A 25,748-nucleotide genomic window follows, 5' to 3' on the forward strand; every position below is an offset into this window, starting at 1 on the left:
AGTTTGGGGGTTAAAGCGACCACAGTTTGGGGGGTGAGGAGATTGCAGTTTGGGGGTGAGGAGATAAAAGTTTGGGGGTTAAGGCGACCACAGTTTGGGGGGTGAGGAGATTACAGTTTGGGGGGTGAGGAGATTACAGTTTGAGGGTGAGGAGATAAAAGTTTGGGGGTTAAGGCGACCACAGTTTGGGGGGTGAGGAGATTACAGTTTGGGGGGTGAGGAGATTACAGTTTGGGGGTTAAGGCGACCACAGTTTGGGGGGTGAGGAGATTCCAGTTTGTGGGTGAGGAGATCACAGTTTGGGGGTGAGGAGATCAGAGTTTGGGCGGTGAGGAGATCACAGTTTGGGGGGTGAGGAGATAACAGTTTGGGGTTGAGGAGATCACAGTTTGGGGGGGGTGAGGAGATCACAGTTTGGGGGGTGAGGAGATCACAGTTTGGGGGGTGAGGAGATAACAGTTTGGGGGGGTTGAGGAGATAACAGTTTGGGGTTGAGGAGATCACAGTTTGGGTGGTGAGGAGATCACAGTTTGGGGGGGGTGAGGAGATAACAGTTTGGGGTTGAGGAGATCACAGTTTGAGGGGGGAGGAGATCACAGTTTGGGGGTGAGGAGATCACAGTTTGGGGGGTGAGGAGATTACAGTTTGGTGGTGAGGAGATCACAGTTTGGGGGGGAGGAGATCACAGTTTGGGGGGTGAGGAGATCACAGTTTGGGGGTGAGGAGATCACAGTTTGGGGGGGTGGAGATCACAGTTTGGGGGTGAGGAGATCAGAGTTTGGGGGTGAGGAGATCACAGTTTGGGGAGTGAGGAGATCACAGTTTGGGGGGTGAGGAGATCACAGTTTGGGGGGGAGGAGATCATAGTTTGAGGGGGAGGAGATAACAGTTTGGGGGGTGAGGAGATTACAGTTCGGGGGGTGAGGAGATTACAGTTTGGGGGTTAAGGCGGCCACAGGTTGGGGGGTGAGGAGATCACAGTTTGGGGGGTGAGGAGATCACAGTTTGTGGGTGAGGAGATCACAGTTTGGGGGTGAGGAGATCACAGTTTGGGCGGTGAGGAGATCACAGTTTGGGGGGTGAGGAGATAACAGTTTGGGGTTGAGGAGATCACAGTTTGGGGGGGAGGAGATCACAGTTTGGGGGGTGAGGAGATCACAGTCTGGGGGGTGAGGAGATCAGAGTTTCGGGGTGAGGAGATCACAGTTTGGGGGGTGAGGAGATAACAGTTTGGGGGGTGAGGAGATCACAGTTTGGGGGTGAGGTGATAACAGTTTGGGGGGTGAGGAGATCACAGTTTGAGGGTGAGGAGATAAGAGTTTGGGGGGGTGAGGAGATTACAGTTTGGCGGGTGAGGAGATCACAGTTTGGGGGGTGAGGAGATCACAGTTTGGCGGGTGAGGAGATAACAGTTTGGGGGGTGAGGAGATCACAGTTTGGGGGGTGAGGAGATCACAGTTTGGGGGGGTGAGGAGATCACATTTTGGGGGGTGAGGAGATCACAGTTTGGGGGGTGAGGAGATAACAGTTTGGGGGGGGGTGAGGAGATAACAGTTTGGGGGTGAGGAGATCAGAGTTTGGGGGTGAGGAGATCACAGTTTGGGGAGTGAGGAGATCACAGTTTGGGGGGTGAGGAGATCACAGTTTGGGGGGGAGGAGATCACAGTTTGAGGGGGAGGAGATAACAGTTTGGGGGGTGAGGAGATCACAGTTTGGGGGGTGAGGAGATCACAGTTTGAGGGGTGAGGAGATCACAGTTTGGGGCTGAGGAGACCACTGTTTGGGTGGTGAGGAGATCACAGTTTGGGGGTGAGAAGGCCCACAGTTTGGGGGGTGAGCAGGTCACAGTTTGGGGGGGAGGAGATCAGAGTTTGGGGGGTGAGGAGATCACAGTTTGGGGGGTGAGGAGATCACAGTTTGTGGGGTGAGGATATAACAGTTTCGGGGGTGAGGAGATCACAGTTTGGGGGGTGAGGAGATCACAGTTTGGGGGGTGAGGAGATCACAGTTTGGGGGGTGAGGAGTCCCCCAGTTTTGAGGGTGATGAGACCACAGTTTAGGGGGTGAGGAGATCACAGTTTGGGGGGTGAGGAGATAACAGTTTGGGGGGTGAGGAGATTACAGTTTGGGGGGTGAGGAGATTACAGTTTGGGGGGTGAGGAGATTACAGTTTGGGGGGTGAGGAGATTACAGTTTGGGGGGTGAGGAGATTACAGTTTGGGGGGGGTGAGGAGATTACAGTTTGAGGGTGAGGAGATAACAGTTTGGGGGGTGAGAAGATTACAGTTTGGGGGGTGAGGAGATTGCAGTTTGAGGGTGAGGAGATAACAGTTTGGGGGGTGAGGAGATTATAGTTTGAGGGTGAGGAGATAACAGTTTGGGGGGTGAGGAGATTACAGTTTGAGGGTGAGGAGATAACAGTTTGGGGGGTGAGGAGATTACAGTTTGAGGGTGAGGAGATAACAGTTTGGGGGGTGAGAAGCTTACAGTTTGGGGGGTGAGGAGATTACAGTTTGAGGGTGAGGAGATTACAGTTTGGGGGGTGAGGAGATTACAGTTTGAGGGTGAGGAGATAACAGTTTGGGGGGTGAGAAGCTTACAGTTTGGGGGTGAGGAGATTACAGTTTGGGGGTTAAGGTGACCACAGTATGGCGGGTGAGGAGATTACAGTTTGGGTTGTTAAGGCGACGACAGTTTGGGGCGTGAGGAGATTACAGTTTGTGGGGTGAGGAGATTACAATTTGGGGGTTAAGGCGACCACAGTTTCGGGGGTGAGGAGATTACAGTTTTGGGGTTGAGGAGATCACAGTTTGGGGGTGAGGAGATCACAGTTTCGGTGGTGAGGAGATCACAGTTTGGGGGTGAGGAGATCACAGTTTCGGGGGTGAGGAGATCACAGTTTGGGGGTGAGGAGATCACAGTTTCGGGGGTGAGGAGATCACAGTTTGGGGGTGAGGAGATCACAGTTTGGGGGGGGAGGAGATCACAGTTTGGGGGGTGAGGAGATCACAGTTTGGGGGGTGAGGAGATCACAGTTTGTGGGGGAGGAGATCACAGTTTGGGGGGTGAGGAGATCACAGTTTGGGGGGTGAGGAGATCACAGTTTGGGGTTGAGGAGATCACAGTTTGGGGGCAGAGATCACAGTTTGGTGGGTGAGGAGATCACAGATTGGGGGGTGAGGAGATCACAGTTTGGGGGTGAGGAGATCACAGTTTCGGGGGTGAGGAGATCACAGTTTGGGGGTGAGGAGATCACAGTTTGGGGGGTGAGGAGATCACAGTTTGGGGGTGAGGAGATCACAGTTTGGGGGGTGAGGAGATCACAGTTTGGGGGGTGAGGAGATCACAGTTTGGGGGGGAGGAGATCAAAGTTTGAGGGTGAGGAGATCACAGTTTGGGGGGTGAGGAGATCACAGTTTGGGGGGGTGAGGTGATCATAGTTTGGGGGGTGAGGAGATCACAGTTTGGGGGTGAGGAGATTACAGTTTGGGGGGGGAGGAGATAACAGTTTGGAGGGTGAGGAGATCACAGTTTGGGGGTGAGGAGAAAGAAGTTTGGGGGGTGAGGAGATCACAGTTTGAGGGTGAGGAGATCACAGTTTGAGGGTGAGGAGATAACAGTTTGGGGGGTGAGGAGATTGCAGTTTGGGGGGTGAGGAGATCACAGTTTGGGGGGTGAGGAGATAACAGTTTGGGGGGGGGTGAGGAGATAACAGTTTGGGGGTGAGGAGATCAGAGTTTGGGGGTGAGGAGATCACAGTTTGGGGAGTGAGGAGATCACAGTTTGGGGGGTGAGGAGATCACAGTTTGGGGGGGAGGAGATCACAGTTTGAGGGGGAGGAGATAACAGTTTGGGGGGTGAGGAGATCACAGTTTGGGGGGTGAGGAGATCACAGTTTGAGGGGTGAGGAGATCACAGTTTGGGGCTGAGGAGACCACTGTTTGGGTGGTGAGGAGATCACAGTTTGGGGGTGAGAAGGCCCACAGTTTGGGGGGTGAGCAGGTCACAGTTTGGGGGGGAGGAGATCAGAGTTTGGGGGGTGAGGAGATCACAGTTTGGGGGGTGAGGAGATCACAGTTTGTGGGGTGAGGATATAACAGTTTCGGGGGTGAGGAGATCACAGTTTGGGGGGTGAGGAGATCACAGTTTGGGGGGTGAGGAGATCACAGTTTGGGGGGTGAGGAGTCCCCCAGTTTTGAGGGTGATGAGACCACAGTTTAGGGGGTGAGGAGATCACAGTTTGGGGGGTGAGGAGATAACAGTTTGGGGGGTGAGGAGATTACAGTTTGGGGGGTGAGGAGATTACAGTTTGGGGGGTGAGGAGATTACAGTTTGGGGGGTGAGGAGATTACAGTTTGGGGGGTGAGGAGATTACAGTTTGGGGGGGGTGAGGAGATTACAGTTTGAGGGTGAGGAGATAACAGTTTGGGGGGTGAGAAGATTACAGTTTGGGGGGTGAGGAGATTATAGTTTGAGGGTGAGGAGATAACAGTTTGGGGGGTGAGGAGATTACAGTTTGAGGGTGAGGAGATAACAGTTTGGGGGGTGAGGAGATTACAGTTTGAGGGTGAGGAGATAACAGTTTGGGGGGTGAGAAGCTTACAGTTTGGGGGGTGAGGAGATTACAGTTTGAGGGTGAGGAGATTACAGTTTGGGGGGTGAGGAGATTACAGTTTGAGGGTGAGGAGATAACAGTTTGGGGGGTGAGAAGCTTACAGTTTGGGGGTGAGGAGATTACAGTTTGGGGGTTAAGGTGACCACAGTATGGCGGGTGAGGAGATTACAGTTTGGGTTGTTAAGGCGACGACAGTTTGGGGCGTGAGGAGATTACAGTTTGTGGGGTGAGGAGATTACAATTTGGGGGTTAAGGCGACCACAGTTTCGGGGGTGAGGAGATTACAGTTTTGGGGTTGAGGAGATCACAGTTTGGGGGTGAGGAGATCACAGTTTCGGTGGTGAGGAGATCACAGTTTGGGGGTGAGGAGATCACAGTTTCGGGGGTGAGGAGATCACAGTTTGGGGGTGAGGAGATCACAGTTTCGGGGGTGAGGAGATCACAGTTTGGGGGTGAGGAGATCACAGTTTGGGGGGGGAGGAGATCACAGTTTGGGGGGTGAGGAGATCACAGTTTGGGGGGTGAGGAGATCACAGTTTGTGGGGGAGGAGATCACAGTTTGGGGGGTGAGGAGATCACAGTTTGGGGGGTGAGGAGATCACAGTTTGGGGTTGAGGAGATCACAGTTTGGGGGCAGAGATCACAGTTTGGTGGGTGAGGAGATCACAGATTGGGGGGTGAGGAGATCACAGTTTGGGGGTGAGGAGATCACAGTTTCGGGGGTGAGGAGATCACAGTTTGGGGGTGAGGAGATCACAGTTTGGGGGTGAGGAGATCACAGTTTGGGGGGTGAGGAGATCACAGTTTGGGGGGTGAGGAGATCACAGTTTGGGGGGGAGGAGATCAAAGTTTGAGGGTGAGGAGATCACAGTTTGGGGGGTGAGGAGATCACAGTTTGGGGGGGTGAGGTGATCATAGTTTGGGGGGTGAGGAGATCACAGTTTGGGGGTGAGGAGATTACAGTTTGGGGGGGGAGGAGATAACAGTTTGGAGGGTGAGGAGATCACAGTTTGGGGGTGAGGAGAAAGAAGTTTGGGGGGTGAGGAGATCACAGTTTGAGGGTGAGGAGATCACAGTTTGAGGGTGAGGAGATAACAGTTTGGGGGGTGAGGAGATTGCAGTTTGGGGGGTGAGGAGATAACAGTTTGGGGGGTGAGGAGATTACAGTTTGAGGGTGAGGAGATAACAGTTTGGGGGGTGAGGAGATTGCAGTTTGGGGGGTGAGGAGATTACAGTTTGGGGGTTAAGGCGACCACAGTTTGCGGGGTGAGGAGATTCCAGTTTGGGGGTTAAGGCGACCACAGTTTGTGGGTTGAGGAGATTACAGTTTGGGGGGTGAGGAGATTACAGTTTGGTGGTTAAGGCGACCACAGTTTGGGGGGTGAGGAGATCACAGTTTGAGGGTGAGGAGATAAAAGTTTGGGGGGTGAGGAGATTACAGTTTGGGGGGTGAGGAGATTACAGTTTGGGGGTTAAGGCGACCACAGTTTGGGGGGTGAGGAGATTACAGTTTGAGGGTGAGGAGATAAAAGTTTGGGGGGTGAGGAGATCACATTTTGGGGGTGAGGAGATAAAAGTTTGGGGGGTGAGGAGATTACAGTTTGGGGGGTGAGGAGATTACAGTTTGGGGGTTAAGGCGACCACAGTTTGGGGGGTGAGGAGATTACAGTTTGAGGGTGAGGAGATAAAAGTTTGGGGGGTGAGGAGATTACAGTTTGAGGGGTGAGGAGATTCCAGTTTGTGGGTGAGGAGATCACAGTTTGGGGGTGAGGAGATCAGAGTTTGGGCGGTGAGGAGATCACAGTTTGGGGGGTGAGGAGATAACAGTTTGGGGTTGAGGAGATCACAGTTTGGGGGGGTGAGGAGATCACATTTTGGGGGGTGAGGAGATCACAGTTTGGGGGGTGAGGAGATAACAGTTTGGGGGGGGTGAGGAGATAACAGTTTGGGGTTGAGGAGATCACAGTTTGGGTGGTGAGGAGATCACAGTTTGCGGGGTGAGGAGATCACAGTTTGGGGGTGAGGAGATCACAGTTTGGGGGGTGAGGAGATCACAGTTTGGGGGTGAGGAGACCACAGTTTGGGGGGTGAGGAGATCACAGTTTGGGGGTGAGGAGAAAGAAGTTTTGGGGGTGAGGAGATCACAGTTTGGGGGGTGAGGATTCCCCCAGTTTGGAGGGTGATGAGACCACAGTTTAGGGGGTGAGGAGATAACAGTTTGGGGGGTGAGGAGATCACAGTTTGGGGTGTGAGGAGATCACAGTTTGGGGGGTGAGGAGATAACAGTTTGTGGGGTGAGGAGATAACAGTTTGGGGGGTGAGGAGATCACAGTTTGGGGGTGAGGTGATAACAGTTTGGGGGTTGAGGAGATCACAGTTTGAGGGTGAGGAGATAAGAGTTTGGGGGGGTGAGGAGATTACAGTTTGGCGGGTGAGGAGATCACAGTTTGGGGGGTGAGGAGATCACAGTTTGGCGGGTGAGGAGATAACAGTTTGGGGGGTGAGGAGATCACAGTTTGGGGGGTGAGGAGATCACAGTTTGGGGGGGTGAGGAGATCACATTTTGGGGGGTGAGGAGATCACAGTTTGGGGGGTGAGGAGATAACAGTTTGGGGGGGGTGAGGAGATAACAGTTTGGGGTTGAGGAGATCACAGTTTGAGGGGGGAGGAGATCACAGTTTGGGGGTGAGGAGATCACAGTTTGGGGGGTGAGGAGATCACAGTTTGGTGGTGAGGAGATCACAGTTTGGGGGGGAGGAGATCACAGTTTGGGGGTGAGGAGATCACAGTTTGGGGGCTGGAGATCACAGTTTGGGGGTGAGGAGATCAGAGTTTGGGGGTGAGGAGATCACAGTTTGGGGAGTGAGGAGATCACAGTTTGGGGGGTGAGGAGATCACAGTTTGGGGGGGAGGAGATCATAGTTAGAGGGGGAGGAGATAACAGTTTGGGGGGTGAGGAGATTACAGTTTGGGGGTTAAGGCGGCCACAGGTTGGGGGGTGAGGAGATCACAGTTTGGGGGGTGAGGAGATCACAGTTTGTGGGTGAGGAGATCACAGTTTGGGGGTGAGGAGATCACAGTTTGGGCGGTGAGGAGATCACAGTTTGGGGGGTGAGGAGATAACAGTTTGGGGTTGAGGAGATCACAGTTTGGGGGGTGAGGAGATTGCAGTTTGGGGGGTGAGGAGATCACAGTTTGGGGGGTGAGGAGTCCCCCAGTTTTGAGGGTGATGAGACCACAGTTTAGGGGGTGAGGAGATCACAGTTTGGGGGGTGAGGAGATAACAGTTTGGGGGGTGAGGAGATTACAGTTTGGGGGGTGAGGAGATTACAGTTTGGGGGGTGAGGAGATTACAGTTTGGGGGGTGAGGAGATTACAGTTTGGGGGGTGAGGAGATTACAGTTTGGGGGGTGAGGAGATCACAGTTTGGGGGGGTGAGGAGATTACAGTTTGAGGGTGAGGAGATAACAGTTTGGGGGGTGAGAAGATTACAGTTTGGGGGGTGAGGAGATTACAGTTTGGGGGTTAATGTGACCACAGTTTGGAGGGTGAGGATATCACAGTTTTGGGGGTGAGGAGATAACAGTTTGGGGGGTGAGGAGATTGCAGTTTGGGGGGTGAGGAGATTACAGTTTGGGGGGTGAGGAGATTACAGTTTGGGGGGTGAGGAGGTTACAGTTTGGGGGGTGAGGAGATTACAGTTTGAGGGTGAGGAGATAACAGTTTGGGGGGTGAGAAGCTTACAGTTTGGGGGGTGAGGAGATTACAGTTTGGGGGTTAAGGTGACCACAGTATGGCGGGTGAGGAGATTACAGTTTGGGTTGTTAAGGCGACGACAGTTTGGGGCGTGAGGAGATTACAGTTTGTGGGGTGAGGAGATTACAATTTGGGGGTTAAGGCGACCACAGTTTCGGGGGTGAGGAGATTACAGTTTTGGGGTTGAGGAGATCACAGTTTGGGGGTGAGGAGATCACAGTTTCGGTGGTGAGGAGATCACAGTTTGGGGGTGAGGAGATCACAGTTTCGGGGGTGAGGAGATCACAGTTTGGGGGTGAGGAGATCACAGTTTCGGGGGTGAGGAGATCACAGTTTGGGGGTGAGGAGATCACAGTTTGGGGGGGGAGGAGATCACAGTTTGGGGGGTGAGGAGATCACAGTTTGGGGGGTGAGGAGATCACAGTTTGTGGGGGAGGAGATCACAGTTTGGGGGGTGAGGAGATCACAGTTTGGGGGGTGAGGAGATCACAGTTTGGGGTTGAGGAGATCACAGTTTGGGGGCGGAGATCACAGTTTGGTGGGTGAGGAGATCACAGTTTGGGGGGTGAGGAGATCACAGTTTGGGGGTGAGGAGATCACAGTTTCGGGGGTGAGGAGATCACAGTTTGGGGGTGAGGAGATCACAGTTTGGGGGGTGAGGAGATCACAGTTTGGGGGTGAGGAGATCACAGTTTGGGGGGTGAGGAGATCACAGTTTGGGGGGTGAGGAGATCACAGTTTGGGGGGGAGGAGATCAAAGTTTGAGGGTGAGGAGATCACAGTTTGGGGGGTGAGGAGATCACAGTTTGGGGGGGTGAGGAGATCATAGTTTGGGGGGTGAGGAGATCACAGTTTGGGGGTGAGGAGATTACAGTTTGGGGGGGAGGAGATAACAGTTTGGAGGGTGAGGAGATCACAGTTTGGGGGTGAGGAGAAAGAAGTTTGGGGGGTGAGGAGATCACAGTTTGAGGGTGAGGAGATCACAGTTTGGGGGGTGAGGAGATTACAGTTTGAGGGTGAGGAGATAACAGTTTGGGGGGTGAGGAGATTACAGTTTGAGGGTGAGGAGATAACAGTTTGGGGGGTGAGGAGATTACAGTTTGAGGGTGAGGAGATAACAGTTTGGGGGGTGAGGAGATCACAGTTTGATGGTGAGGAGATAACAGTTTGGGGGGTGAGGAGATTGCAGTTTGGGGGGTGAGGAGATTACAGTTTGGGGGTTAAGGCGACCACAGTTTGGGGGGTGAGGAGATTCCAGTTTGGGGGTTAAGGCGACCACAGTTTGGGGGTTGAGGAGATTACAGTTTGGGGGGTGAGGAGATTACAGTTTGGTGGTTAAGGCGACCACAGTTTGGGGGGTGAGGAGATTACAGTTTGAGGGTGAGGAGATAAAAGTTTGGGGGGTGAGGAGATTACAGTTTGGGGGGTGAGGAGATTACAGTTTGAGGGTGAGGAGATAAAAGTTTGGGGGGTGAGGAGATTACAGTTTGGGGGGTGAGGAGATTCCAGTTTGTGGGTGAGGAGATCACAGTTTGGGGGTGAGGAGATCAGAGTTTGGGCGGTGAGGAGATCACAGTTTGGGGGGTGAGGAGATAACAGTTTGGGGTTGAGGAGATCACAGTTTGGGGGGGGTGAGGAGATCACATTTTGGGGGGTGAGGAGATCACAGTTTGGGGGGTGAGGAGATAACAGTTTGGGGGGGGTGAGGAGATAACAGTTTGGGGTTGAGGAGATCACAGTTTGGGTGGTGAGGAGATCACAGTTTGCGGGGTGAGGAGATCACAGTTTGGGGGTGAGGAGATCACAGTTTGGGGGGTGAGGAGATCACAGTTTGGGGGTGAGGAGACCACAGTTTGGGGGGTGAGGAGATCACAGTTTGGGGGTGAGGAGAAAGAAGTTTTGGGGGTGAGGAGATCACAGTTTGGGGGGTGAGGATTCCCCCAGTTTGGAGGGTGATGAGACCACAGTTTAGGGGGTGAGGAGATAACAGTTTGGGGGGTGAGGAGATCACAGTTTGGGGGGTGAGGAGATCACAGTTTGGGGGGTGAGGAGATAACAGTTTGTGGGGTGAGGAGATAACAGTTTGGGGGGTGAGGAGATCACAGTTTGGGGGTGAGGTGATAACAGTTTGGGGGTTGAGGAGATCACAGTTTGAGGGTGAGGAGATAAGAGTTTGGGGGGGTGAGGAGATTACAGTTTGGCGGGTGAGGAGATCACAGTTTGCGGGGTGAGGAGATCACAGTTTGGCGGGTGAGGAGATAACAGTTTGGGGGGTGAGGAGATCACAGTTTGGGGGGTGAGGAGATCACAGTTTGGGGGGGTGAGGAGATCACATTTTGGGGGGTGAGGAGATCACAGTTTGGGGGGTGAGGAGATAACAGTTTGGGGGGGGTGAGGAGATAACAGTTTGGGGTTGAGGAGATCACAGTTTGAGGGGGGAGGAGATCACAGTTTGGGGGTGAGGAGATCACAGTTTGGGGGGTGAGGAGATCACAGTTTGGTGGTGAGGAGATCACAGTTTGGGGGGGAGGAGATCACAGTTTGGGGGTGAGGAGATCACAGTTTGGGGGCTGGAGATCACAGTTTGGGGGTGAGGAGATCAGAGTTTGGGGGTGAGGAGATCACAGTTTGGGGAGTGAGGAGATCACAGTTTGGGGGGTGAGGCGACCACAGTTTGGGGGGTGAGGAGATTACAGTTTGAGGGTGAGGAGATAAAAGTTTGGGGGGTGAGGAGATTACAGTTTGGGGGGTGAGGAGATTACAGTTTGGGGGTTAAGGCGACCACAGTTTGGGGGGTGAGGAGATTACAGTTTGAGGGTGAGGAGATAAAAGTTTGGGGGGTGAGGAGATTACAGTTTGGGGGGTGAGGAGATTCCAGTTTGTGGGTGAGGAGATCACAGTTTGGGGGTGAGGAGATCAGAGTTTGGGCGGTGAGGAGATCACAGTTTGGGGGGTGAGGAGATAACAGTTTGGGGTTGAGGAGATCACAGTTTGGGGGGGGTGAGGAGATCACATTTTGGGGGGTGAGGAGATCACAGTTTGGGGGGTGAGGAGATAACAGTTTGGGGGGGGTGAGGAGATAACAGTTTGGGGTTGAGGAGATCACAGTTTGGGTGGTGAGGAGATCACAGTTTGCGGGGTGAGGAGATCACAGTTTGGGGGTGAGGAGATCACAGTTTGGGGGGTGAGGAGATCACAGTTTGGGGGTGAGGAGACCACAGTTTGGGGGGTGAGGAGATCACAGTTTGGGGGTGAGGAGAAAGAAGTTTTGGGGGTGAGGAGATCACAGTTTGGGGGGTGAGGATTCCCCCAGTTTGGAGGGTGATGAGACCACAGTTTAGGGGGTGAGGAGATAACTGATTGGGGGGTGAGGAGATCACAGTTTGGGGGGTGAGGAGATCACAGTTTGGGGGGTGAGGAGATAACAGTTTGTGGGGTGAGGAGATAACAGTTTGGGGGGTGAGGAGATCACAGTTTGGGGGTGAGGTGATAACAGTTCGGGGGTTGAGGAGATCACAGTTTGAGGGTGAGGAGATAAGAGTTTGGGGGGGTGAGGAGATTACAGTTTGGCGGGTGAGGAGATCACAGTTTGGGGGGTGAGGAGATCACAGTTTGGCGGGTGAGGAGATAACAGTTTGGGGGGTGAGGAGATCACAGTTTGGGGGGTGAGGAGATCACAGTTTGGGGGGGTGAGGAGATCACATTTTGGGGGGTGAGGAGATCACAGTTTGGGGGGTGAGGAGATAACAGTTTGGGGGGGGTGAGGAGATAACAGTTTGGGGTTGAGGAGATCACAGTTTGAGGGGGGAGGAGATCACAGTTTGGGGGTGAGGAGATCACAGTTTGGGGGGTGAGGAGATCACAGTTTGGTGGTGAGGAGATCACAGTTTGGGGGGGAGGAGATCACAGTTTGGGGGTGAGGAGATCACAGTTTGGGGGCTGGAGATCACAGTTTGGGTGGTGAGGAGATCAGAGTTTGGGGGTGAGGAGATCACAGTTTGGGGAGTGAGGAGATCACAGTTTGGGGGGTGAGGAGATCACAGTTTGGGGGGGAGGAGATCATAGTTTGAGGGGGAGGAGATAACAGTTTGGGGGGTGAGGAGATTACAGTTCGGGGGGTGAGGAGATTACAGTTTGGGGGTTAAGGCGGCCACAGGTTGGGGGGTGAGGAGATCACAGTTTGGGGGGTGAGGAGATCACAGTTTGTGGGTGAGGAGATCACAGTTTGGGGGTGAGGAGATCACAGTTTGGGCGGTGAGGAGATCACAGTTTGGGGGGTGAGGAGATAACAGTTTGGGGTTGAGGAGATCACAGTTTGGGGGGGAGGAGATCACAGTTTGGGGGGTGAGGAGATCACAGTCTGGGGGGTGAGGAGATCACAGTTTGGGGGTGAGGAGATCACAGTTTGGGGGGTGAGGAGATCACAGTTTGGGGGTGAGGAGACCACAGTTTGGGGGGTGAGGAGATCACAGTTTGGGGGTGAGGAGACCCACAGTTTGGGGGGTGAGGAGTCCCCCAGTTTGGAGGGTGATGAGACCACAGTTTAGGGGGTGAGGAGATAACAGTTTGGGGGGTGAGGAGATCACAGTTTGGGGGGTGAGGAGATCACAGTTTGGGGGGTGAGGAGATAACAGTTTGTGGGGTGAGGAGATAACAGTTTGGGGGGTGAGGAGATCACAGTTTGGGGGTGAGGTGATAACAGTTTGGGGGGTGAGGAGATCACAGTTTGAGGGTGAGGAGATCACAGTTTGGGGGGTGAGGAGATCACAGTTTGGCGGGTGAGGAGATAACAGTTTGGGGGGTGAGGAGATCACAGTTTGGGGGGTGAGGAGATCACAGTTTGGGGGGGTGAGGAGATCACATTTTGGGGGGTGAGGAGATCACAGTTTGGGGGGTGAGGAGATAACAGTTTGGGGGGGGTGAGGAGATAACAGTTTGGGGGTGAGGAGATCAGAGTTTGGGGGTGAGGAGATCACAGTTTGGGGAGTGAGGAGATCACAGTTTGGGGGGTGAGGAGATCACAGTTTGGGGGGGAGGAGATCACAGTTTGAGGGGGAGGAGATAACAGTTTGGGGGGGGGGAGATCACAGTTTGGGGGGTGAGGAGATCACAGTTTGGGGGGTGAGGAGATCACAGTTTGAGGGGTGAGGAGATCACAGTTTGGGGCTGAGGAGACCACAGTTTGGGTGGTGAGGAGATCACAGTTTGGGGGTGAGAAGGCCCACAGTTTGGGGGGTGAGCAGGTCACAGTTTGGGGGGGAGGAGATCAGAGTTTGGGGGGTGAGGAGATCACAGTTTGGGGGGTGAGGAGATCACAGTTTGTGGGGTGAGGATATAACAGTTTGGGGGGTGAGGAGATCACAGTTTGGGGGGTGAGGAGATCACAGTTTGGGGGGTGAGGAGTCCCCCAGTTTTGAGGGTGATGAGACCACAGTTTAGGGGGTGAGGAGATCACAGTTTGGGGGGTGAGGAGATAACAGTTTGGGGGGTGAGGAGATTACAGTTTGGGGGGGTGAGGAGATTACAGTTTGGGGGGTGAGGAGATTACAGTTTGGGGGGTGAGGAGATTACAGTTTGGGGGGTGAGGAGATTACAGTTTGGGGGGGTGAGGAGATAACAGTTTGGGGGGTGAGAAGATTACAGTTTGGGGGGTGAGGAGATTACAGTTTGGGGGTTAATGTGACCACAGTTTGGAGGGTGAGGATATCACAGTTTTGGGGGTGAGGAGATAACAGTTTGGGGGGTGAGGAGATTGCAGTTTGGGGGGTGAGGAGATTACAGTTTGGGGGGTGAGGAGATTACAGTTTGGGGGGTGAGGAGATTACAGTTTGGGGGGTGAGGAGATTACAGTTTGAGGGTGAGGAGATAACAGTTTGGGGGGGTGAGGAGATAACAGTTTGGGGGGTGAGAAGCTTACAGTTTGCGGGGTGAGGAGATTACAGTTTGGGGGTTAAGGTGACCACAGTATGGCGGGTGAGGAGATTACAGTTTGGGTTGTTAAGGCGACGACAGTTTGGGGCGTGAGGAGATTACAGTTTGTGGGGTGAGGAGATTACAATTTGGGGGTTAAGGCGACCACAGTTTCGGGGGTGAGGAGATTACAGTTTTGGGGTGAGGAGATCACAGTTTTGGGGGTGAGGAGATCACAGTTTGGGGGTGAGGAGATTACAGTTTGTGGGTGAGGAGATCACAGTTTGCGGGTGAGGAGATCACAGTTTGGGGGGGGAGGAGATCAGAGTATGGGGGGTGAGGAGATCATAGTTTGCGGGGGGAGGAGATCACAGTTTGGGGGTGAGGAGATCACAGTTTGAGGGGTGAGGAGCTCACAGTTTTGGGGTGAGGAGACCACAGTTTGGGGGGTGAGGAGATCAGAGTTTGGGGGTGAGAAGGCCCACGGTTTGGGGGGTGAGCAGGTCACAGTTTGGGGGGTGAGGAGATCAGAGTTTGGGGGGTGAGGAGATCACAGTTTGGGGGGTGAGGAGATCACAGTTTGTGGGGTGAGGAGATAACAGTTTGGGGGGTGAGGAGATCACAGTTTGGGGGGTTAGGAGATCACAGTTTGGGGGGTGAGGAGTCCCCCAGTTTGGAGGGTGATGAGACCACAGTTTAGGGGGTGTGGAGATCACAGTTTGGGGGGCGAGGAGATAACAGTTTGGGGGGTGAGGAGATTACAGTTTGGGGGGTGAGGAGATTACAGTTTGGGGGGTGAGGAGATCACAGTTTGGGGGTGAGGAGATTACAGTTTGGGGGGTGAGGAGATTACAGTTTGGGGGGGTGAGGAGATTACAGTTTGAGGGTGAGGAGATAACAGTTTGGGGGGTGAGAAGATTACAGTTTGGGGGGTGAGGAGATTACAGTTTGGGGGTTAAGGTGACCACAGTTTGGAGGGTAAGGAGATCACAGTTTTGGGGGTGAGGAGATTGCAGTTTGGGGGGTGAGGAGATTACAGTTTGGGGGGTGAGGAGATTACAGTTTGGGGGGTGAGGAGATTACAGTTTGGGGGGTGAGGAGATTACAGTTTGAGGGTGAGGAGATAACAGTTTGGGGGGTGAGAAGATTACAGTTTGGGGTGTGAGGAGATTACAGTTTGGGGGTTAAGGTGACCACAGTATGGCGGGTGAGGAGATTACAGTTTGGGTTGTTAAGGCGACGACAGTTTGGGGCGTGAGGAGATTACAGTTTGTGGGGTGAGGAGATTACAATTTGGGGGTTAAGGCGACCACAGTTTCGGGGGTGAGGAGATTACAGTTTGCGGGTGAGGAGATCACAGTTTGGGGGGGAGGACATCACAGTTTTGGGGGTGAGGAGATCACAGTTTGGGGGTGAGGAGATTACAGTTTGTGGGTGAGGAGATCACAGTTTGGGGGTGAGGAGATCACAGTTTGGGGGGGGAGGAGATCAGAGTTTGGGGGGTGAGGAGATCACAGTTTGCGGGGGGAGGAGATCACAGTTTGGGGGGTGAGGAGATCACAGTTTGGGGGTGAGGAGATCACAGTTTGGGGGGTGAGGAGATCACAGTTTGGTGGTGAGGAGATCACAGTTTGGGGGGGAGGAGATCACTGTTTGGGGGGTGAGGAGATCACAGTTTGGGGGGGGGAGGAGATCACAGTTTGGGGGTGAGGAGATCACAGTTTGGGGGTGAGGAGATCACAGTTTGGGGAGTGAGGAGATCACAGTTTGGGGGGTGAGGAGATCACAGTTTGGGGGGGAGGAGATCACAGTTTGGGGGGTGAGGAGATCACAGTTTGGGGGGTGAGGAGATCACAGTTTGAGGGTGAGGAGACCACAGTTTGGGGGGTGAGGAGATCACAGTTTGGGGGTGAGAAGGCCCACAGTTTGGGGGGTGAGCAGGTTACAGTTTGGGGGGGAGGAGATCAGAGTTTGGGGGGTGAGGAGATCACAGTTTGGGGGGTGAGAAGATCACAGTTTGTGGGGTGAGGAGATAACAGTTTGGGGGGTGAGGAGATCACAGTTTGGGGGGTGAGGAGATCACAGTTTTGGGGGTGAGGAGTCCCCCAGTTTAGAGGGTGATGAGACCACAGTTTAGGGGGTGAGGAGATCACAGTTTGGGGGGTGAGGAGATCACAGTTTGCTGGGGAGGAGATCAGAGTTTGGCGGGTGAGGAGATCACAGTTTGGGGGGTGAGGAGATCACAGTTTGGGGGGTGAGGAGATCACAGTTTGGGGGGAGGAGATCACAGTTTGGCGGGTGAGGAGATCTCAGTTTGGGGGGTGAGGAGATCACAGTTTGGGGTTGAGGAGATCACAGTTTGGGCGGGGGAGATCACAGTTTGGGGGGTGAGGAGATCACAGTTTGGGGGGTGAGGAGATCACAGTTTGGGGGTGAGGAGATCACAGTTTCGGGGGTGAGGAGATCACAGTTTGGGGGTGAGGAGATCACAGTTTGGGGGGGGAGGTGATCACAGTTTGGGGGGTGAGGAGATCACAGTTTGGGGGGTGAGGAGATCACAATTTGTGGGGGAGGAGATCACAGTTTGGCGGGTAAGGAGATCACAGTTTGTGGGGTGAGGAGATCACAGTTTGGGGGTGAGGAGATCACAGTTTCGGGGGTGAGGAGATCACAGTTTGGGGGTGAGGAGATCACAGTTTGGGTGGGGAGGAGATCACAGTTTGGGGGGTGAGGAGATCAGAGTTTGGGGGGTGAGGAGATCACAGTTTGGGGGGAGGAGATCACAGTTTGGGGGGTGAGGAGATCACAGTTTTGGGGGTGAGGAGATCACAGTTTGCGGGGTGAGGAGATCATAGTTTGGGGGGTGAGGAGATCACAGTTTGGGGGTGAGGAGATTACAGTTTGCGGGGGAAGGAGATAACAGTTTGGAGGGTGAGGAGATCACAGTTTGGGGGTGAGGAGAAAGAAGTTTGGGGGGTTGTGAGATCACAGTTTGAGGGTGAGGAGATCACAGTTTGAGGGTGAGGAGATAACAGTTTGGGGGGTGAGGAGATTACAGTTTGGGGGGTGAGGAGATTACAGTTTGGGGGGTGAGGAGATTACAGTTTGGGGGGTGAGGAGATTACAGTTTGAGGGTGAGGAGATAACAGTTTGGGGGGTGAGGAGATTACAGTTTGGGGGGTGAGGAGATTACAGTTTGGGGGTTAAGGCGACCATAGTTTGAGGGGTGAGGAGATTCCAGTTTGGGGGTTAAAGCGACCACAGTTTGGGGGTTGAGGAGATTACAGTTTGGGGGGTGAGGAGATTACAGTTTGGTGGTTAAGGCGACCACAGTTTGGGGGGTGAGGAGATTACAATTTAGGGGTGAGGAGATCACAGTTTGGGGATGGGAGGTCATCACAGTTTGGAGGGTGAGGAGATCACAGTTTGGGGGGTGAGGAGACCACAGTTTGGCGGGTGAGGAGACCACAGTTTGGAGGGTGATGAGACCACAGTTTAGGGGGTGAGGAGATCACAGTTTGGAGGGTGATGAGACCACAGTTTAGGGGGTGAGGAGATTACAGTTTGGGGGGTGAGGAGATTACAGTTTGGAGGGTGATGAGACCACAGTTTAGTGGGTGAGGAGATCACAGTTTGGGGGGTGAGGAGACCACAGTTTGGAGGGTGATGAGACCACAATTTAGGGGGTGAGGAGATCACAGTTTGGAGGGTGATGAGACCACAGTTTGGGGGGTGAGGAGATTACAGTTTGGGGGGTGAGGAGACCACAGTTTGGGGGGTGAGGAGATTACAGTTTGGGGGGTGAGGAGACCACAGTTTGGGGGGTGAGGAGATTACAGTTTGGGGGGTGATGAGACCACAGTTTGCGGGGTGAGGAGATTACAGTTTGGGGGGTGAGGAGACCACAGTTTGGGGGGTGAGGAGATTACAGTTTGGGGGGTGAGGAGTCCCCCAGTTTGGAGGGTGATGAGACCACAGTTTAGGGGGTGATGACAAGGTATTGGGAGAGCCCTGCGTAGCGGAGGAGGGTGGGACGAGACTGGGCACACACGCACTTACGGAAATAAGGCATCCAGGACCCGTTGTCCGGTCAGGAGTGGGTGGTTTGAGGGCAGTTTTTCGGACACGGGTCTTATCTGCCGCACTGGCCACACTTGAACCATGGTTAGTTGTTCTTTGACCCCTTCAAAGTCCAGCTCCAACACCACCTCCTGCAGGGAGACAACAACCACAGCCACGTGCATTTATATATCGTCTTTACCAGAGTGAAACGTCCCACCGCGCTTCACACGAGTATTCTAAGACAAATCAAATACATTTGTCACTGAGCCACATAAGTAGAAATTAGGGCAGGTGACCAAAAGCTTGGTCAAAGAGGTAAGTTTTGAGTAGCATCTTGAACAGGGAAAGAGGGGCGGAGAGGTTTAGGGAGGGAGTTCCAGAGCTTGGGGCGCAGGCAACAGAAGGCACAGCCACCAATGATGGAGCGATTATAATCAGGGATGGTCAGGAGGGCAGAATAAGGGGAGTGCAGACATCTCGGGGGGCTGTGGGGCGTAAGCATTTTGAAACCGAGGCGTTGCTTAACCGGGAGCCAATGTAGGTCAGTGAGCACAAGGGGTGATGGGTGAGTGGGACTGGGTGTGTGTTAGGACACAGGTCAGTGAGCACAGTGGGTGATGGGTGAGTGGGAGTGGGTGTGTGTTAGGACACAGGTCAGTGAGCACAGGGGGTGATGGGTGAGTGGGACTGGGTGTGTGTTAGGACACAGGTCAGTGAGCACAGGGGGTGATGGGTGAGTGGGACTCGGTGTGAGTTAGGACACAGGTCAGTGAGCACAGGGGGTGATGGGTGAGTGGGACTGGGTGTGTGTTAGGACACAGGTCAGTGAGCACAGGGGGTGATGGGTGAGTGGGAGTGGGTGTGTGTTAGGAAACGGGTCAGTGAGCACAGGGGGTGATGGGTGAGTGGCACTCGGTATGAGTTAGGACACAGGTCAGTGAGCACCGGGGGTGATGGGTGAGTGGGACTCAGTGTGTGTTAGGACACAGGTCAGTGAGCACAGAGGGTGATGGGTGAGTGGGACTCGGTGTGTGTTAGGACACAGGTCAGTGAGCACAGGGGGTGATGGGTGAGTGGGACTCAGTGTGTGTTAGGACACAGGTCAGTGAGCACAGGGGGTGATGGGTGAGTGGGACTGGGTGTGTGTTAGGACATGGGGCACAGGGGGTGATGGGTGAGTGGGACTGGGTGTGTGTTAGGACACGGTGCAGTGAGCACAGAGGGTGATGGGTGAGTGGGACTCGGTGTGTGTTAGGACACAGGTCAGTGAGCACAGGGGGTGATGGGTGAGTGGGACTCAGTGTGTGTTAGGACACAGGTCAGTGAGCACAGGGGGTGATGGGTGAGTGGGACTGGGTGTGTGTTAGGACATGGGGCACAGGGGGTGATGGGTGAGTGGGACTGGGTGTGTGTTAGGACACGGTGCAGTGAGCACAGGGGGTGATGGGTGAGTGGGACTGGGTGTGTGTTAGGACACAGGTCAGTGAGCACCGGGGGTGATGGGTGAGTGGGACTGGGTGTGTGTTAGGACACGGTGCAGTGAGCACAGGGTGTGACGGGTGAGCGGGACTCGGTGCGAGTTAGGACACGGGGCACAGGGGGTGACTGGTGAGCGGGAGTCGGTGTGAGGTAGGACACGGGGCACAGGGTGTGATGGGTGAGCAGGACAGGGTGCAAGTTAGGACACGGGGCACAGGTGGTGATGGGTGAGTGGGACTGGGTGCGAGTTAGGACACGGGTCAGTGAGCACAGCGGGTGATGGGTGAGTGGGACTCGGTGCGAGTTAGGACACAGGTCAGTGAGCACAGGGGGTGATGGGTGAGCGGGACTGGGTGCGAGTTAGGACACGGGGCACAGGGGGGTGACGGGTGAGCGGGACTAGGTGCGAGTTAGGACACGGGTTAGTGAGCACAGGGGGTGATGGGTGAGCGGGACTCAGTGCGAGTTAGGACACAGGTCAGTGAGCACAGCAGGTGATGGGTGAGCGGGACTCGGTGTGAGTTAGGACACAGGTCAGTGAGCACAGAGGGTGATGGGTGAGCGGGACTCGGTGCGAAATAGGACACGGGGCACAGCGGGTGATGGGTGCGTGGGACCCTGTGCGAGTTAGGACACAGGTCAGTGAGCACAGGGGGTGATGGGTGAGTGGGACTCGGTGCGTGTTAGGACACAGGTCAGTGAGCACAGGGGGTGATGTGTGAGCGGGACTGGGTGCGAGTTAGGACACGGGGCACAGGGGGTGATGGGTGAGCGGGACTCGGTGCGAGTTAGGACACGGGTCAGTGAGCACAGGGGGTGATGGGTGAGTGGGACTCGGTGCGTGTTAGGACACAGGTCAGTGAGCACAGGGGGTGATGGATGAGTGGGACTGGGTGCGAGTTAGGACACAGGTCAGTGAGCACACGGGGTGATGGGTGAGCGGGACTCGGTGCGTGTTAGGACACGGGGCATGGGGTGATGGGTGAATGGGACTCGGTGTGAGTTAGGACACGGGTCAGTGAGCTCAGGGGGTGAAGGGTGCGCGGGACTGGGTGCGAGTTAGGACATGGGTCAGTGAGCACAGCGGGTGATGAGTGAGTTAGGACACAGGTCACTGAGCACAGGGGGTGATGGGTGAGCGGGACTGGGTGCGAGTTAGGACATGGGGCACAGGGGGTGACGGGTGAGCGGGACTGGGTGCAAGTTAGGACACGGGGCACAGGGGGTGACTGGTGAGCGGGTCTCGGTGCGAGTTGGGACACAGGTCAGTGAGCACAGGGGTTGATGGATGAGTGAGACTCGGTGTGAGCTAGGACGCGGCTCAGTGAGTACAGGGGGTGATGGATGAGCGGGACTCAGTGCGAGTTAGGACACAGGTCAGTGAGCACAGCAGGTGATGGGTGAGCGGGACTCGGTGTGAGTTAGGACACGGGTCAGTGAGCACAGGGGGTGATGGGTGAGCAGGACTCGGTGTGAGTTAGGACATGGGTCAGTGAGCACAGCGGGTGATGGGTGAGTGGGACTCGGTGTGAGTTAGGACATGGGTCAGTGAGCACAGCGGGTGATGGGTGAGCGGGACTGGGTGCGAGTTAGGACATGGGTCAGTGAGGACAGTGACTGAGGGGTGAGCGGGACTGGGTGTGAGTTAGGACATGGGTCAGTGAGCACAGCGGGTGATGGGTGAGCGGGACTGGGTGCGAGTTAGGACACGGGTCAGTGAGCACAGGGGGTGATGGGTGAGCGGGACTGGGTGGGAGTTAGGACATGGGGCACAGGTGGTGATGGGTGAGCGGGACTCGGTGCGAAATAGGACACGGTACACAGCGGGTGATGGGTGCGTGGGACCCTGTGCGAGTTAGGACACGGGTCAGTGAGCACAGTGAGTGATCGGTGAGCGGGTCTGGGTGCGAGTTAGGACACAGATCAGTGAGCACACGGGGTGATGGGTGAGTGGGACTCAGTGTGAGTTTGGACACGGGGCACAGTGGGGATGGGTGATTGGGACTGGGTGTGAGTTAGGACACAGGTCAGTGAGCACAGTGGGTGATGGGTGAGCGGGACTCGTTGCAAGTTAGGACACGGGTCTGTGAGCACAGTGGGTGATGGGTGAGTGGGACTCAGTGCGAGTTCGGACACAGGTCAGTGAGCACAGCAGGTGATGGGTGAGCGGGACTCGTTGTGAGTTAGGACATGGGGCACAGGGGGTGATGGATGAGCGGGACTGGGTGCGAGTTAGGACACGGGTCAGTGAGCACAGGGGGTGATGGCTGAGCGGGACTCCGTGTGAGTTAGGACATGTAGCACAGGGGGTGATGGGTGAGTGGGACTGGGTGCGAGTTAGGACATGGGTCAGTGAGCACAGTGAGTGGTGGGTGAGCGGGACTGGGTGCGAGTTAGGACATGGGGCACAGGGGGTGACGTGTGAGTGGGACTCGGTGTGAGTTAGGACACGGGGCACGGGGGTGACGGGTGAGTGGGACTCTGAGCGAGTTAGGACACAGGTCAGTGAGCACAGTGACTGTTGGCTGAGCAGAACTGGGTGCGAGTTAGGACACGGGTCAGTGAGCACAATGAGTGGTGGGTGAGCGGTACTGGGTGCGAGTTAGGACATGGGGCACAGGTGGTGATGGGTGAGCGAGAGTCGGTGCGAAATAGAACACGGGGCACAGCGGGTGATGGGTGCGTGGGACCCTTTGCGAGTTAGGACACAGGTCAGTGAGCACAGGGGGTGATGGGTGAGTGGGACTCGGTGCGTGTTAGGACACAGGTCAGTGAGCACAGGGGGTGATGGGTGAGCGGGAATGGATGCGAGTTAGGACATGGGGCACAGGGGGTGACGGGTGAGTGGGACTCGGTGCGAGTTAGGACACAGGTCAGTGAGCACAGGGGGTGATGGGTGAGTGGGACTGGATGCGAGTTAGGACACGGGTCAGTGAGCACAGTGAGTGGTGGGTGAGCAGGACTGGGTGCGAGTTAGGACATGGGGCACAGCGGGTGACGGGTGAGCGGGACTGGGTGCGAATTAGGACATGGGGCACAGGGGGTGATGGGTGAGCGGGACTCGGTGCTAGTTGGGACACGGGTCAGTGAGCACAGGAGGTGATGAGTGAGCGGGACGCGGTGTGAGTTAGGACACAGGTCAGTGAGCACAGAGGGTGATGGGTGAGCGGGACTCGGTGTGAGTTAGGACATGGGGAACAGGGGGTGATGGGTGAGCGGAACTCGGTGCGAGTTAAGACACAGGGCACAGGGGGTGACGGGTGAGCGGGACTCGGTGCGAGTTAGGACACGAGGCACAGGGGGAGACGGGTGAGCGGGACTCGGTGCGAATTAGGACACAGGTCAGTGAGCACAGGGGGTGATGGGTGAGCGGGACCCGGTGTGAGTTAGGACATGGGTCAGTGAGCACAGTGAGTGATCGGTGAGCGGGACTGGGTGCGAGTTAGGACACAGATCAGTGAGCACACGGGGTGATGGGTGAGTGGGACTCAGTGTGAGTTAGGACACGGGGCACAGGGGGGATGGGTGATTGGGACTGGGTGTGAGTTAGGACACAGGTCAGTGAGCACAGCGGGTGATGGGTGAGTGGGACTCGGTGTGAGTTAGGACATGGGTCAGTGAGCACAGCGGGTGATGGGTGAGCGGGACTGGGTGCGAGTTAGGACATGGGTCAGTGAGGACAGTGACTGATGGGTCAGCGGGACTGGGTGCGAGTTCGGAAACGGGTCAGTGAGCACAGTGAGTGGTGGGTGAGCGGGACTGGGTGCGAGTTAGGACATGGGGCACAGGTGGTGATGGGTGAGCGGGACTCGGTGCGAAATAGGACACGGTACACAGCGGGTGATGGGTGCGTGGGACCCTGTGCGAGTTAGGACACGGGTCAGTGAGCACAGTGAGTGATCGGTGAGCGGGACTGGGTGCGAGTTAGGACACAGATCAGTGAGCACACGGGGTGATGGGTGAGTGGGACTCAGTGTGAGTTAGGACACGGGGCACAGTGGGGATGGGTGATTGGGACTGGGTGTGAGTTAGGACACAGGTCAGTGAGCACAGTGGGTGATGGGTGAGCGGGACTCGTTGCAAGTTAGGACACGGGTCAGTGAGCACAGTGGGTGATGGGTGAGTGGGACTCAGTGCGAGTTCGGACACAGGTCAGTGAGCACAGCAGGTGATGGGTGAGCGGGACTCGTTGTGAGTTAGGACATGGGGCACAGGGGGTGATGGATGAGCGGGACTGGGTGCGAGTTAGGACACGGGTCAGTGAGCACAGGGGGTGATGGGTGAGCGGGACTCTGTGTGAGTTAGGACATGTGGCACAGGGGGTGATGGGTGAGCGGGACTCTGAGCGAGTTGGGACACAGGTCAGTGAGCACAGTGACTGTTGGCTGAGCAGAACTGGGTGCGAGTTAGGACATGGGTCAGTGAGCACAGTGAGTGGTGGGTGAGCGGGACTGGGTGCGAGTTAGGACATGGGGCACAGGGGGTGACGTGTGAGTGGGACTCGGTGTGAGTTAGGACACGGGGCAGAGGGGGTGACGGGTGAGTGGGACTCTGAGCGAGTTGGGACACAGGTCAGTGAGCACAGTGACTGTTGGCTGAGCAGAACTGGGTGCGAGTTAGGACACGGGTCAGTGAGCACAATGAGTGGTGGGTGAGCGGTACTGGGTGCGAGTTAGGACATGGGGCACAGGTGGTGATGGGTGAGCGGGAGTCGGTGCGAAATAGAACACGGGGCACAGCGGGTGATGGGTGCGTGGGACCCTTTGCGAGTTAGGACACAGGTCAGTGAGCACAGGGGGTGATGGGTGAGTGGGACTCGGTGCGTGTTAGGACACAGGTCAGTGAGCACAGGGGGTGATGGGTGAGTGGGACTGGATGCGAGTTAGGACACGGGTCAGTGAGCACAGTGAGTGGTGGGTGAGCAGGACTGGGTGCGAGTTAGGACATGGGGCACAGCGGGTGACGGGTGAGCGGGACTGGGTGCGAATTAGGACATGGGGCACAGGGGGTGATGGGTGAGCGGGACTCGGTGCGAGTTAGGACACGGGTCAGTGAGCACAGCAGGTGATGAGTGAGCGGGACGCGGTGATAGTTAGGACACAGGTCAGTGAGCACAGAGGGTGATGGGTGAGCGGGACTCGGTGTGAGTTAGGACATGGGAAACAGCGGTTGATGGGTGAGCGGAACTCGGTGCGAGTTAAGACACAGGGCACAGGGGGTGACGGGTGAGCGGGACTCGGTGCGAGTTAGGACACGAGGCACAGGGGGCGACGGGTGAGCGGGACTCGGTGCGAATTAGGACACAGGTCAGTGAGCAGAGGGGGTGATGGGTGAGTGGGACCCGGTGCGAGTTAGGACACGGGTCAGTGAGCACAGTGAGTGATCGGTGAGCGGGACTGGGTGCGAGTTAGGACACAGATCAGTGAGCACAGTGGGTGATGGGTGAGCGGGACTCGGTGCAAGTTAGGACACGGGTCAGTGAGCACAGCGGGTGATGGGTGAGCGGGACTCAGTGCGAGTTAGGACACAGGTCAGTGAGCACAGCAGGTGATGGGTGAGTGGGACTCGGTGCGAGTTAGGACACGGGGCACAGGGGGTGACGGGTGAGCGGGACTGGGTGCGAGTTAGGACACGGGTCAGTGAGCACAGGTGGTGATGGGTGAGCGGGACTCCGTGTGAGTTAGGACATGTGGCATAGGGGGTGATGGGTGAGCGGGACTGGGTGCGAGTTAGGACATGGGTCAGTGAGCACAGTGAGTGGTGGGTGAGCGGGACTGGGTGCGAGTTAGGACATGGGGCACAGGGGGTGACGAGTGAGCGGGACTGGGTGTGAGTTAGGACACGGGGCACAGGGGGTGACGGGTGAGTGGGACTCTGTGAGAGTTAGGACACAGGTCAGTGAGCACAGTGACTGTTGGCTGAGCAG

General features: G+C 55.6%; 1 protein-coding gene across 1 annotated transcript in view; it reads right to left on the reverse strand.

Moving 5' to 3' along the window:
* Window positions 1-25,748, reverse strand: part of LOC139269201 (V-type proton ATPase catalytic subunit A-like) — a 149,504-nt gene that overhangs the window by 85,011 nt on the left and 38,745 nt on the right. Inside the window, exon 3 of the mRNA XM_070888293.1 lies at window positions 18,341-18,492. Within this exon, the coding sequence (XP_070744394.1) occupies window positions 18,341-18,492 (152 nt within the window). The remainder of the gene's footprint in view (window positions 1-18,340; window positions 18,493-25,748) is intronic.

Source organism: Pristiophorus japonicus, chromosome 8 (assembly GCF_044704955.1).
Source record: "Pristiophorus japonicus isolate sPriJap1 chromosome 8, sPriJap1.hap1, whole genome shotgun sequence".
Taxonomy (NCBI): Eukaryota; Metazoa; Chordata; class Chondrichthyes; family Pristiophoridae; genus Pristiophorus; species Pristiophorus japonicus.